General features: G+C 40.4%; 1 protein-coding gene across 4 annotated transcripts in view; it reads right to left on the reverse strand.

The window, feature by feature from the left end:
• Nucleotides 1-2,077: 2,077 nt before the first annotated feature.
• Nucleotides 2,078-14,097, reverse strand: part of MAEL (maelstrom spermatogenic transposon silencer) — a 76,372-nt gene continuing 64,352 nt past the window's right edge. For all 4 annotated transcript variants that reach the window (XM_027526821.1, XM_027526827.1, XM_027526813.1 and 1 more), the window contains 4 exons: nucleotides 7,261-7,323; nucleotides 6,389-6,521; nucleotides 3,154-3,229; nucleotides 2,078-2,622 (listed from right to left, as the gene is read on the reverse strand). In XM_027526821.1, the coding sequence (XP_027382622.1) occupies nucleotides 2,435-2,622; nucleotides 3,154-3,229; nucleotides 6,389-6,521; nucleotides 7,261-7,323 (460 nt within the window). In that variant the 3' untranslated portion in view covers nucleotides 2,078-2,434. The remainder of the gene's footprint in view (nucleotides 2,623-3,153; nucleotides 3,230-6,388; nucleotides 6,522-7,260; nucleotides 7,324-14,097) is intronic.

Raw genomic sequence — 14,097 nt, forward strand, 5'->3', positions numbered from 1 at the left:
GATGCTTGCCCCTTGGAAGCAAAGCTATGACCAACTTAGACAATATATTAAAAAACAAACATTACTTTGCCAACAGAGGTCCACCTAGTCAAAGCGATGGTTTTTCCAGTATGGATCTGAGAGTTGGACCATAAAGAAGTCTAAGTACCAAAGAACTGACACTTTCGAATTATGGGTTTGGAGAAGACTCTTGAGAGTCCCTTGAACTGCAGGGAGAGTAAAGCAGTCAATCCTAAAGGAAGTCAACCCTGAATATTCATTGGAAGCTGATGCTGAAGCTCCAATACTTTGACAACTTGATGAGAGAGCCTACTTCTTGGAAAAGACCCTGATGCTGGGGAAGACTGAAGGCAGGAGGAGAAGGGAGGAGAGGACAAGTTGGTTGGATGGCATCACTGATCCAACGGACGTGAGTTTGAGTGAGCTCTGGGAGATGGTGAAAGACAGGGAGGCCTGGCGTGCTGCAGTCCGTGGGGTCGCAGAGTCAGACATGACTGAATGACTGAACTCAATTACTGTCAACATGCTGATTTTGAAGAAAGATAAAATGGTCTCATAGCTTATGAAGGTATACTAATTAAATAATTTTCTATTAAAGAAAAAAAAATACTATCAGTGAAAAAAAAAAACAAACCAATCTGCTAGTAGAAAATGCAATATATAAAGGTACATTCAATAACTGTTCCTTGTTTAAAGATCTGATATCAGACAGAAGAAAAGGAGGTAAAAGACAGTGAGGATATGAGTAACACAGTCTTTGGAGGCAGACATGGTTAACATTTCTTCCACAGAGTAAGCTGTATGACCTGAATATCTGAGTTGCACGTGTGGGCTCTGTCACTCAGTCGTGTCTGACTCTGAGGCTCCATGGACTGTAACCCAGCAGGCTCCTCGGTCCATAGAGTCTTCCAGGCAAGTATACTAGAGTGGGTTGCCATTTCCTTCTCCAGGGGATATTCCCAACCCAGGGATCAAACCTGCTTCTCTTTTATTTCCTGCACTGGCAGACAGATTCTTTACCACTGTGCCACCTGTGTGTGTAAGATGGAATGAAGTATCAGCTTCTTCAGAGTGGTTATTAAGAAGTTTACAAGATGTGTGTGTATATTTGTGTAAATGTGTGTGGGTGGGTGTATCTCCACAATGTAGGTACTCAGTAGTAAAGGAGAATACGGCTATTGAGAAAAATTAGAGTCCAAGTAATTCTCCTGGGTTTTGAGTCAAACAGACCTAAATTTGATTGCTGTTTCTGCCATAGTAAGACCATACTGCCATCTATGGTCTTACTATGGTTCCAAGAAAAAAGGGTTACTATATCTCTTCTCCTACTCCAGGGCTATATGCTATGCTATGCTATGCTAAGTCGCTTCAGTCGTGTCCGACTGTGTGTGACCCCAGAGACGGCAGCCCACCAGGCTCCCCCGTCCCTGAGATTCTCCAAGCAAGAACACTGGAGTGGGTTGCCATTTCCTTCTTCAATGCATGAAAGTGAAAAGTGAAAGTGAAGTTGCTCAGTCGTGTCTGACTCTTAGTGACCCCATGGACTGCAGCCTACCAGGCTCCTCCGTCCATGGGATTTTCCAGGCAAGAGTACTGGAGTGGGGTGCCATTGCCTTCTCCAGGGCTATATAATAGACCTAAATTAGATTGCTCTTTCTGTCATAGTAAGACCATACTGTCTTACTATGGTTCCAAGAAAAAAGGGTTACTTCATCTCTTCTCCTACTCCAGGGCTATATAATAGCCCAAGGAGAGAACATGAGCCAGTTTAAGTCAGTCACAAACAGGCCAAATTCTTGACTCAAAATATATCTGCTTGGAATATGCAGAAGGCCTTGTGGTCAAGTAAACCTGGAATCTGGTCACTGTCCAGCCATGTGATTTGGGGAAAATGACATAATCTCCTTTTGGTTTCTCATTCTTCAGATGACTTTTGCCAAAGTCAGCATGTTTCAAAGACTTTAAGTAGAAAAAGTATTTTTGTTAAAGACTAATTTTTTTTAGTATTTGCAATGAAAAGAGCTGGTCTCAAGGGTACCATTCCACATTTCATAATGGGAAGAAATACATAAAACTATTTAAAAATCTTTCATAACAGATATTCAATACCTTTATTGTGGAGGAAAAGATACAAAAATATAACATTCCCAAAAGCACAACTCTTAAAATGCTGGTTTTATTACAGGACTCAAAACTTTAATGGCATTCCCATAATACAGTCAGAAAGTAGAACAAGCCCTAAAGAAAAAAGCAAAAATGCCAAGATCTTCTCCAACCACAATTATTTTTAATCCATGAAACAGAATTTCCTTACAAATTAAGTAGTTTTTATAGTAATGACATTTATCATTGATGTCATCTGTTTAATATATGACTATAGTCAGAAGGGAAGTTGGCCCTGTTATTTTTCCAGAAATTGAAAAATGTACCATCATTAAGATAAGGAAGAGAAAGATTTGTATCCGTGTTTTGGGGATGTGTAAGGTGAGACTGAAGTCTCACAGTTGGAGAATTTATGGATATTGCTGGAGGAACTGGAGATGCTCTCTAGTAAGCGGGTAATCCCTCTTCCCCGAACACTGCTGTTTTGGCCAGAGATTTTCACCCCAGATGGGTAGTCACCTAGGATATTAAAAATACAAGAAAAGAAATGTAGCAATTTTAGTCTTATTATAAACAGCTTTCTCAGTTGATTCATCCTACTGCACGCCTTTCACTAAACCATGATTAAACAGATCATCAAAAGGGGAGATAATTCTTAGAGAAGATGCCAAAAGGCTGAATATTTTTTTTAAGTCCTGGAAATCTTAATTGAAGTTCTTCAGGGACCATTTGAAAATTTATGTCACTAGCTTTTTTAAACTTTCCCATTTCCCCAAAGACACCCTCACATCAAAACTATAAAACAATAGCTGCTACAAGAGTAACAGGCTTTATTTTAAATGCCCTGAACAAAATTCTGAAGAGTAAGTTAAATTTCATCAAAGTGATAAAAAGCCACACATATCCAAATGAAGTGCTTTTGACAGGTAGACTCCCAATTCAAGATTCTGATGCCCTAAAGCCATTCTGGAACTGGTTTAAGTACCATACCCTGGGATCTTAGAAAGACCCTAACTTTTTGAGGTGCCTTATTAAACAAAAGATGCTTACCAGTGGGTGTGTTTGATCTTTGTTCTTGATTAGAAGAGCTGAAATGAGAGAATCCTGGACTCTCAACCCTTAGCTTCTATAAGTAAAAAGCAACCAACAAACAAAAAACAGTGGGAAACATTTATTTCTTATTATTGGATCATCTATTTCAAATTACTCCTTAAATACAAACTAACACCCACTTTCTAATGTCTGATCAACTTTTGAAGAGTACTGTTGTAAAAGGAAAAGCAGAAGGAAATCTTCGAGGGGGAAATTATAGCATAAAAAAGGGTTTTTATTTTTAAATATGAGATCATATAATGTTTCTAATAAGAATGACTCAGAAAAGAAAGAAACCCTAGTGATGAAGGAAACAGTATAAAACCATTAGAGCCATGTCCTCAGGTAGGTAAGAGAACAAGATATATAGGAATAGAAGGATTAGCCTTAGATAGAAACATAGACAATTCATGCATTAAAGCAGAGTATATGGTGAATGTAATGGTAGGAATACATGGAAAACCTCTTGATTGCTTCTATTTCCTCGGAGAAGGAGGGGATAAAAGCATCAGCTAGAACAAGGATGAAGGAAGAGCTGATGGAAGTTTCAAGTGAGAAAAGATGAGAAATAACTGTCTAGGAGAGAGGAAGATTAATCAAACCAGAGAAATGGACAACTGCCACGCACCGCTAAGGGTTCACTTGAAGTTGGTGCTGATAGATATTAAATAATACCAGTCAGTATGGTAGTTTCTTTTCAAATGTATAAGAACAGAGTAGGTAAAAAGCTGATTTAATCAGGGTTAGTGTTTATTAACCAAGTATGATGAAGAATGAAAGGCCAATGGAGTTGACAGTGCAAGTGAGTGGAAATAACAGAGCAAGGAATCTAAACAGGGAAGGAAGGAGGTGAAGGGCAAGGTGAGGAGAGAGTGCAGCACTGTCCACGTGTGAATGGACCCCCAGAGTTGTGCAATGCAGTGACCCTGCGAAGGAGGGCTTCCAAATAGTGGGGACATAGAAGGTCTCAGTCAAGGTGAAAGAGCTGTTGGCACTGAGGTACCAGAGAAAGACAGCGGTGGTAGGAGAGTAGGATGCTTGAAACTGAGATTGTGGGAAGATTCCACCGGGACCTAGACTATCATGGGAGTGGATATTTGATGGATGGCAGGAGATAGCGCCACTGGAGAAGGGAAAGTCAAGGAACTGAAATATCAGGCAATTAGAAAGATCTATGGGGAAACTGAAATCAAGAATTCTGACAGCAATAGTGTCTGATTTTCTGCCTCAATAAAAGAATGGAGATGTCCAACTCAGAGGCCTATGGACTCCAAAAAGGGGCTATCAGCCTGAATGGCATGAGATTCAAAGCCTAGGGGTTTTAGGGAAAAGTTAGGAAGTCTGGAGACCACGAAGTTAAATAAGGACAACTACCTCAAATCTAGGCCCACAATAAATGAGGGGAAAAAAAGGTCACCATTTTAAAGAGCTAACAGGGAAGCAGTGTCTTTAGAGGACAGTAACATTTTAGTTAGAATCAAGGAGGAAAACAGGCCTTCCCCAGAGGAGGCTGATGATACAAGATTTTGTTGATAACTGAGGTTGAGAAGACACACAGTTTTCCAGGAGTTGGGGAGGGCTGAATACAGAATCAGCCTAGGAAGATGAGTCTGGGAAATGGAGCGAGGCTCTAGGTGTCCTGAGCTTGCGTAGTGACTGATGCTAACAATGGAAGCGGGGACAATGAGACGAAACCTGGTAGTCTCAGCACAGACGGCGGAGACGGGGCTAAGGCAAGGCTTCTCATCCTGGATACTACTGACATTTTTAGGCTAAGTAATATTTTGTTTAGAAGGCTGTCCTGTCCCTTGTGGCTCAGCTGGCAAAGAATCTGCCTGCAATGCAGGAGATCTGGGTTTGATGCCTGGACTGGGAAGATCCCCTAGAGAAGGGAAAGGGTACCCACTCCAGTATTCTGGCCTGGAGAATTCCATGGACTATATATATAGTCCATGGGGTCGCAAAGAGTTGGAAACGACTGAGCAACTTTCACTTTCTTTCACTGTACATTATCAAGTGTTTAGCAGGCTTACTGGTATCTACTCACTAGATGCCAGCAGCGCCCCATTCCCAGCTGTAACAACCAAAAATGTCTCCAAGTGTTGCCAATGTCTCCTGAACAGCACAAAAATGGGCCCTAGTGAAGAATTACTGCGCTAAGGGTTAACAATACAGAAAGAGAAGAGTTTTGCCCAGATTTTAAAATTATCACACAACTAAGACAGACTTTTGGTGGGGTTTACATTTCTGAGTTTTAACAAAGAGATCTGTGAAACCACCATGGCAATTAGGAGACAGAGCTATCCTATCACCTCAAAAACCTTCCTCACACTATCCCTTTTACAGACACACACACCCTCCCCCACCCTCTGGGAGCCACTGACATGTCCATCGTTATCATTTGCATTTTCAAGAATGTCACATAAATGGAATCATACAGTACATAACCTTTTGAGACTGGTGCTTTTGCTAAGCATAAGTAGTGCCTTTGAGATTGATAGTAGTAGTTATCTGTATCGATCATTCATTCCATTTTGGGGTTCCCCTTTCACTATTTTATTGACTATTTTAAAATAACAATACTTATTTATTATCTACTATATTCTAAGGCAGAATTTTTAGTACTTTCGTATACTGCTACATTCAACCCTACAACTACTAGCTCATTATTATTACTGTTCTACAGATAAGAAATCAGCACAGAAAGTTCAAATAACTCGCAGTAACATAGCCTATATGTAGCAGAGTCTGAAGTGAAATTCAGGAATTCTAACTAGAGAGCCCATACTCTTAACTGCTATGCTCTCAGCAGTATAGGGAGGCCTACGAGTAAGTAAATAGCAAGGAGGGAAGACAGGTGGTAGAGAAATTATATTAGCCTCTAATCAAATCCTGAATCGGGTCTCGTACTTAAAATATCTACTTCAAAAATGTGTATAATTTTTTGAATAAATGTTTGAATGTGTTTTGTATAAAGACTAATGCCAAATGTCCCCCAGAGGAAAAAATACACCAGGAAATAAAATGATCTTATGCAAAATTCAATTGGATTAAAAACTGACATTCCATGAAGGATTAAAAAAACTTTTAAGAGAAGAGAGAACCAAAAAAGGAAAGCTCGTTATCTGTTATGGACCAGGACCACACTGAGCAGGACCTAAGAAACTAGCAGCCACCAGAGTCAGCTCCTTACCTGGTAACGCCCTGCATCCAACACAACCATTTTGGGTGTCACACTATTGCTGGCCTCGTAATCTTGAAGTGGTACATGAGCCTCTGTGAGCTGGATTCCAAAGAGAGTGGCTAGAGAATTACTGATGCAGTACCTTTAAAAAGGAATTCAAAATGTTCATTATCAGAATCTCATCTAATTCATTTAAACAGCAGTCACATTTTAAAAATTTCTAACAATGTGAGAGATATTGTAAATCTTGGAAAAAATAAATTTAGAGATTTGAATAAAAATGGGAATTGGTAGCAGCACATATAAAATTGTACATCAGTGGTAACCAATACTTTGATTAGCAAATATAATATGAGCCTCATTATGAGAGAACAGGAATGGGTGTAAAGATTACCAGAATTCTCGTATACTTAAGTCAGGAAGAAACAACACCAGAAGGAGGGCTAATACTTAAACACTTATTCATTCTCAGACCAACTATCAGCAGCTGTATAAAGTGATCAACAGAGCACCTAGAGATCTGAGGCTGCAAGTACCTTCCTGACAAAAGCAGGAGAAAAGGGTCTATATTTTTTGAGCACCTTCACAAGGAAGTGCTGTTCTTAATGACAGTAGGGGATTTTGCTTTCCTATTGGAATCCTAGAAGGAAAAATTCAGCTTAAGTGCCTCTGAAGGGTCAGTCAAATTGCTCAGGTGATAACTACAACCAACAAGTAGTAACAGTGATAATAAAAGTAACATGATTTTAAAAAGCGCTTGTTTTAAAAGGGAACTGTGGAAACAGAGGTGAGGAGTGATGCATCCTATATGTCAAAGCAACAAGGAAAGTTGCAAAGAATTCAGTGCAGATTAGAGTATTATGAAGACACTCTTAACTTACGCAATTTTCTTGCAAACAGCTAAAGCACAGAAGAGAATATCATTTTCTTCATGCCACTTGCACCTGTACAAAAAAAGACTTTAATATCCTGATCTAATGAGTTTTCATGTGCTAAATTTCAAACTTACTTAGGGTCAGTTTTTCTTAAATGATTCCAATTATTACTCAAATACTAAAATTTCTAATTTAACATACAAAATAGATTTTTTAAAAAACAAGTTTTTTACATTACTTCCTCAGATGCAGATTCATGATATATTGCAAATAACACACAACTATAAAAGACAAATTTTACCTGGAAATAAACTGAGAGTTCAGGAGACATTTAGTGACTATGGTTAGCAAGCATTCATAAAACAAGCATTTAATGAATACATACTACTTACCAGGCTTGTTCTAGGCATTAGGGATACAGCATTGAGTGAAACACACTTAGGCACACAAAACTTACTTTCTAATGGGGAAGTCAGATTAAAGATATGTAGATATAACATATAGTAAGTTAGATGATAAGTTCTAAGAAGGAAAAAAAAACAAAAAGGTGATATGAAATGCTACAGAAGGGTGACATTTTAGATAAGTTAGGCAGGGAAGGTATGACTAGAAAGTGGATGTTTGAGTGAAGACTTCAGGCAGTGATGTTAAAATGACCAACAACATACATACAAGAAACACTATAAACCTGCATATATCTTTCCCCCGAGTGCCAAAGTCTATTGAGACTCAGAACAGCATTACCTGCAAAATACTGGGTTGGCCAAAAAGTTTGTCTGGGGCTTTCTGAAAGATGAACAAACTGTTTGGCCAATCCAATAGGAGGCTTGCCTCAACTTAGCATGAATCTCCATTTAAAAATTATAAACACGGTAAACAGTAATAAGTACTGCATGTCTATCTACTAACCACTAAAGATAAGGAGAAGGAAATAATCTCATTTATCATTACATCAGAAAGAATAAAAAACACCTAAAAATAAACCTACCTAAGGAGGCAAAAGGACTGAAGTTCAAAAACTAGAAGATACTGATTAAAAAATCTAAGATGACATCAACAAACAGAAATATAAACCATGTTATTGGACTGGAAGAATCAATATTGTCAAAATACCACCTCAGTCTACTGATTCAACACAATCCCTGTCAAATTACCAATGGAAGATCAAGAACAAAAGACTTAATATTTTATGGAAATACAAAAGACCCCAAACAGCCAAAGCAATCCTGAGAGAAAAACAGAGCTGGAGAAATAAGATTCCTTGATTCAGACTATACTATAAAGCTACAGTCATCATGAACAGTATGAAAAGACAAAAAGATACGAAATTGCGAGATGAACTCTCCAGCTGGGTAGGTGCCCTATATGCTACTGGGAAGAGTGGAGCAATAGCTCCAGAAGCAATCAAGAGGCTGAGCCAAAGCGGAAACAATGCCCAGCGATGGATGTGTCTGGTGGTAAAAGTCAAGTCCGATGCTATAAAGAATAATAATGCGTAGGAACCTGAAATGTTAGGTCCATGAGTCAAGATTAAATGAATGTAGTCAAACAGAAGATGGCAAAACTGAACACTGACATTTTAGAAAGCAGTAAACTAAAATGGAAAGGAATGTGCGAATTAATTCAGATGATCATTATATCTAAAACTGTGGGCAAGAATACCTTAAAGGAATGGAGTAGCCCTCATAGTCAACAAAGGAGTCCAAAATGCAGTACTTGGTGTCATCTCAAAAATGCTAGAATGATCTCAGCTCAATTCCAAGGCAAACCATTCAATATCACAGTTCAGTTCAGTTCAGTCGCTCAGTCATGTCTGACTCTTTGTGATCCCATGAATTGCAGCACACCAGGCCTCCCTACCATCACCAATTCCAGGAGTTCACTTAAACTCACGTCCATCGAGTCGGTGATGACATCCAGCCATCTCATCCTCTGTTGTCCCCTTCACCTCCTGCCCCCAATCCCTCCCAGCATCAGGGTCTTTTCCAATGAGTCAACTCTTCGCATGAGGTGGCCAGAGTATTGGAGTTTCAGCTTTAGCATCAGTCCTTCCAATGAACACCCAGGACTGATCTCCTTTAGGATGGACTGATTGGATCTCCTTGCAGTCCAAGGAACTCTCAAGAGTCTTCTCCAACACCACAGTTCAAAAGCATCAATTCTTCGGTGCTCAGCTTTCATCACAGTCCAACTCTCACATCCATACATGACCACTGGAAAAACCAGAGCCTTGACTAGACGGACCTTTGTTGGCAAAGTAATAGCTCTGCTTTTCAATATGCTATCTAGATTGGTCGTAACTTTCCTTCCAAGGAGTAAGCGTCTTATAATTTCCTGGCTTCAATCACCATCTGCAGTGATTTTGGAGCCCCCAAAAATAAAGTCTGACACAGTTTCCACTCTTTCCCCATCTATTTCCCATGAAGTAATGGGACCAGATGCCATGATCTTAGTTTTCTGAATGTTGAGTTTTAAGCCAGCTTTTTCACTCTCCTCTTTCACTTTCATCAAGAGGCTCTTTAGTTCCTCTTCACTTTCTGCCATAAGGGTGGTGTCATCTGCATATCTGAGGTTATTGATATTTCTCCCAGCAATCTTGATTCCAGCTTGTGCTTCTTCCAGCCCAGCGTTTCTCATGATGTAATCTGAATGTAAGTTAAATAAGCAGGGTGACAATATACAGCCTTGACATACTCCTTTTCCTATTTGGAACCAGTCTGTTGTCCAAGTCAATGACCCAATCACTGATGCTGAAGAACATGAAGCTGAACGGTTCTATGATGGCCTACAGAACCTACTGGAACTAACACCCAAAAAGGTGTCCTTTCATCACAGGGGACTGGAGTGCAGAAGAAGGAAGTCATCTGGAATTACAGGCAAGTTTGACTTTGGAGTACAAAATGAAGCAGGGCAAAGGCTAACTGAGTTTTGCCAAGAGAACACACTGGTCATAGAAAACACTCTTTTCCAGCAACACAAGAGGCGATTCCACACATGGACATCACCAGATGGTCAATACTGACATCAGACTGATTATATTCTTTGTAGCCAAAGATGGAGAAGCTCTATACAGTCAGCAAAAACAAGACCTGGAGCTGACTATGGTTCAGATCATAAGCTCCTTATAGCAAAATTCAGGCTCAAGCTGAATAAAGTAGGGAGAACCACTAAGACATTCAGGAATGACCTAAATCAAATCCCTTATGCTTATACAGTGGAGGTGATTAACAGACTCAAGGGACCAGATCTGGTAGAGGAGTGCCTGAAGAACCATGGACAGAGGTTCATGACCCTGTACAGGAGGTGGTGACCAAAACCATCCCCAAGAAAGAGAAATGCAAAAAGGCAAAATGGTTGTCTGAGAAGGCCTTACAAATAGCTGAGAAAAGAAGTGAAAGGCAAAGGAGAAAGGGAAAGATATACCCAACTGAATGCAGAGTTCCAGATAATAGTAAGGAGATATAAGAAAGCCTTCTTAAGTGAGCAATGCAAAGAAATAGAGGAAAATAACAGAATGGGAAAGACTAGAGATCTCTTTAAGCAAAATGGAGGCATTTCATACAAAGGGGAACATTTCATGCACAGATGGGCACAATAAAGGACAAAAACGGCAAGGACCTAACAGAAGCAGAAGAGGTTAAGAAGAGGTGGCAAGACTACACAGAAGATCTGTACAAAAAAAGCTCTTAATGACCCAGATAACTATGATGGTGTGATCACTCACCTAGAGCTAGACATCCTGGAGTGTGAAGTCAAGTGGGCCTTAGAAAGCATTACTATGAACAAAGCTAGTGGAGGTGATGCCTTTCCAGCTAAGCTACTTCAAATCCTTAAAGATGATGTTCTGAAAGTGCTGCACTCATTATGCCAGCAAATTTGGAAAACTCAGCAGTGTCCATGGGAGTGGAAAGTGTCAGTTTTCATTCCAATCCCAAAGAAAGGCAATGCCAAAGAATGTACAATTACTGTACAATTGTACTCATTTTACACGCCATCTAGATTATGCTCAAAATCGTTCAAGCTAGACTTCAAGAGTATGTGAATTGAGAACTTCCAGATGTACAAGCTGGATCTGGAAAAGGCAGAGGAACCAGATCTCAAATTGCCAACATACTCTGGATCATAGAAAAAGCAATGGAATTTTAAAAAAACACCTACTTCTGCTTCTCTGACTATGCTAAAGCTTTTGACTGTGTGTATCACAACAAACTGGAATATGCTTAATGAGATGGGAATCTCAGACCACATTACACGCCTCCTGAGAAACCTGTACACATGACGAGAAACAACAGTTAGAACTGAACATGGAACAACGGACTGGTTCCAAACTAGGAAAGGACTGTATCAAGACTATATGCTGTCACACTGCTGATTTAACATACAAAGCAGAGTACATCCTGCAAAATGCTGGGGTGGATGAATCACAACCTGGAATCAAGATTGCTGGGACAAATATCAACAACCACAGGTTTGCAGATGATATCACTTTAACAGCAGAAAGTGAAGAGGAACTGAAGAGCCTCTTGATGAAGGTGAAAGAGGAGAGTGAAAAAGCTGGCTTGAAACTCAACATGCAAAAAACAAAGATCATGACATCCAGTCCCATCACTTCATGGCAATTGGATGGGGAAACAGTGACAGACTTTATTTTCTTGGGCTCCAAATCACTGCAGACGGTGACTGCAACCACAAAATTTAAAGATGCTTGCTCTCAGGAAGAACAGCTACAATAAACCTGCTGCTGCTAAGCTGCTAAGTCACTTCAGTCGTGTCTGACTCTGTGGGACCCCATAGACCGCAGCCCGCCAGGCTCCCCCATCCCTGGGATTCTCGAGGCAAGAACACTGGAGTGGGTTGCCATTTCCTTCTCCAATGCATGAAAGTGAAAACTGAAAGTGAAGTCGCTCAGTCGTGTCTGACTCCTAGCGACCCCATGGACTGCAGCCTACCAGGCTCCTCCATCCATGGGATTTTCCAGGCAAGAGTACTGGAGTGGGGTGCCATAGCCTTCTCACAACATACCTAGACAGTGTATTAAAAAGTATAGAAATCACTTTGCTGACAAAGGTCCATCTAGTCAAAGCTATGGTTTTTCCAGTACTCATGTATGGATGTGAGAGTTGAACCATAAGGAAGGCTGAGTGCTGAAGAATCGATGCCTTTGAACTGTGGTACAGGAGAAGACCCTTGAGAGTCCCTTGGACATCAATGAGATCAAACCAGTCAATCCTAAAGGAAATAAACCTTGAATATGCTAAAGCTCCAATACTTTGGGCACCTGATGTGAAGAGTCAACTCACTGGAAAGACCCTCATTCTGGGGAAGACTGAGGGCAAAGGAGAAACAGAAACAGAGGATAAGATGGTTGGATAGCATCACTGACTCAATGGACGTGAGTTTGAGCAAACTCTGGGAGACAGTGAAGGACAGGGACACCTGGCGTGCTGCAGTCCATGGGAGCGCATACAGTTGGACACGACTTAGCGACTGAACAGTAACAACAACAATAAATGGCACAAGTAGAGAGTTATAGATCAACTGAACAGGACAGAAAGCCCAGAAATAAACCCACACACCTAGGATCAATTAATTTACAGCAGGAGGCAAGAGAGAATCCCATGAAGTTTGCCTTGAGAACCCCAGGAACAGTATGAAAAGGCAAAAAGACAGGACACTGAAAGAGGAACTCCCCAGCTCAGCAGGTACCCAATATGCTACTGGAGATCAGTGGAGAAATAACTCTAGAAAGAATGAAGAGATGGAGCCAAAGCAAAAAGAACACCCCATTCTGGATGTGACTGGTGACGGAGGTAAGGTTTGAAGCTGTAAAGAGCAATATTTCATAGGAACCTGGAATGTTAGGTCCATGAATCAAGGCAAATTGGAAGTGGTCAAACAGGAGATGGCAAGACTGAACACTGATTTTAGGAATCAATGAACTAAAATGGACTGGAATGGGTGAATTTAACTCAGATGACTATTATATCTACTACTGTGGGCAAGAATCCCTTAGAAGAAATGGAGTAGCCATCACAGTCAACAAGAGTCTGAAATGCAGTACTTGGATGCAATCTCAAAAACAACAGAATGACCTCTGTTCATTTCCAAGGCAAACCATTCAATATCACAGTAATACTAGTCTATGCCCTGACCAGTAATGCTGAACAAGCTGAAGTTGAACAGTTCTATGAAGACCTACAAGACTTTCTAGAACTAATACCCCAAAACAATGTCCTTTTCATTATAGGGGACTGGAATGAAAAAGTAGGAAGTTAAGATATACCTGGAGTAACAGGCAACTTTTGCCTTGGAGTACAGAATGAAGTAGCTGCTACTGCTGCTAAGTCACTTCAGTCATGTCCGACTCTGTGCGACCCCATAGATGGCAGCCCATTAGGCTCCTCTGTCCCTGGGATCCTCCAGGCCAGAATACTGGAGTGGGTTGCCATTTCCTTCTCCAATAGAATGAAGTAGAGCAAAGGCTAATACAATCTGCCAAGAAAATGCACTGGTCATAGCAAACACCCTCTTCCAACAACACATAAGACTCCACAGATGGACATCACCAGATGGTCAACACTGAAATCAGATTGATTATATTCTTTGCAGCCAAAGATGGAGACACTCTATATAGTCACCAAAAACAAGACCGGGAGCTGACTGTGGCTCAGATCATGAACTTGTTATTGTCAAATTCATACTTAAACTCAAGAAAGCAGGGAAACCCACTAGACCATTCAGGTACAACCTAAATCAAATCCCTTATGATTATACAGTGGAAGTGAGAGATAGATTCAAGGGATTAGATATGATAGAGTGCCTGATGAAATATGGATGGAGGTG

The sequence above is a fragment of the Bos indicus x Bos taurus genome, chromosome 3, assembly GCF_003369695.1.
Source record: "Bos indicus x Bos taurus breed Angus x Brahman F1 hybrid chromosome 3, Bos_hybrid_MaternalHap_v2.0, whole genome shotgun sequence".
Taxonomy (NCBI): Eukaryota; Metazoa; Chordata; class Mammalia; order Artiodactyla; family Bovidae; genus Bos; species Bos indicus x Bos taurus.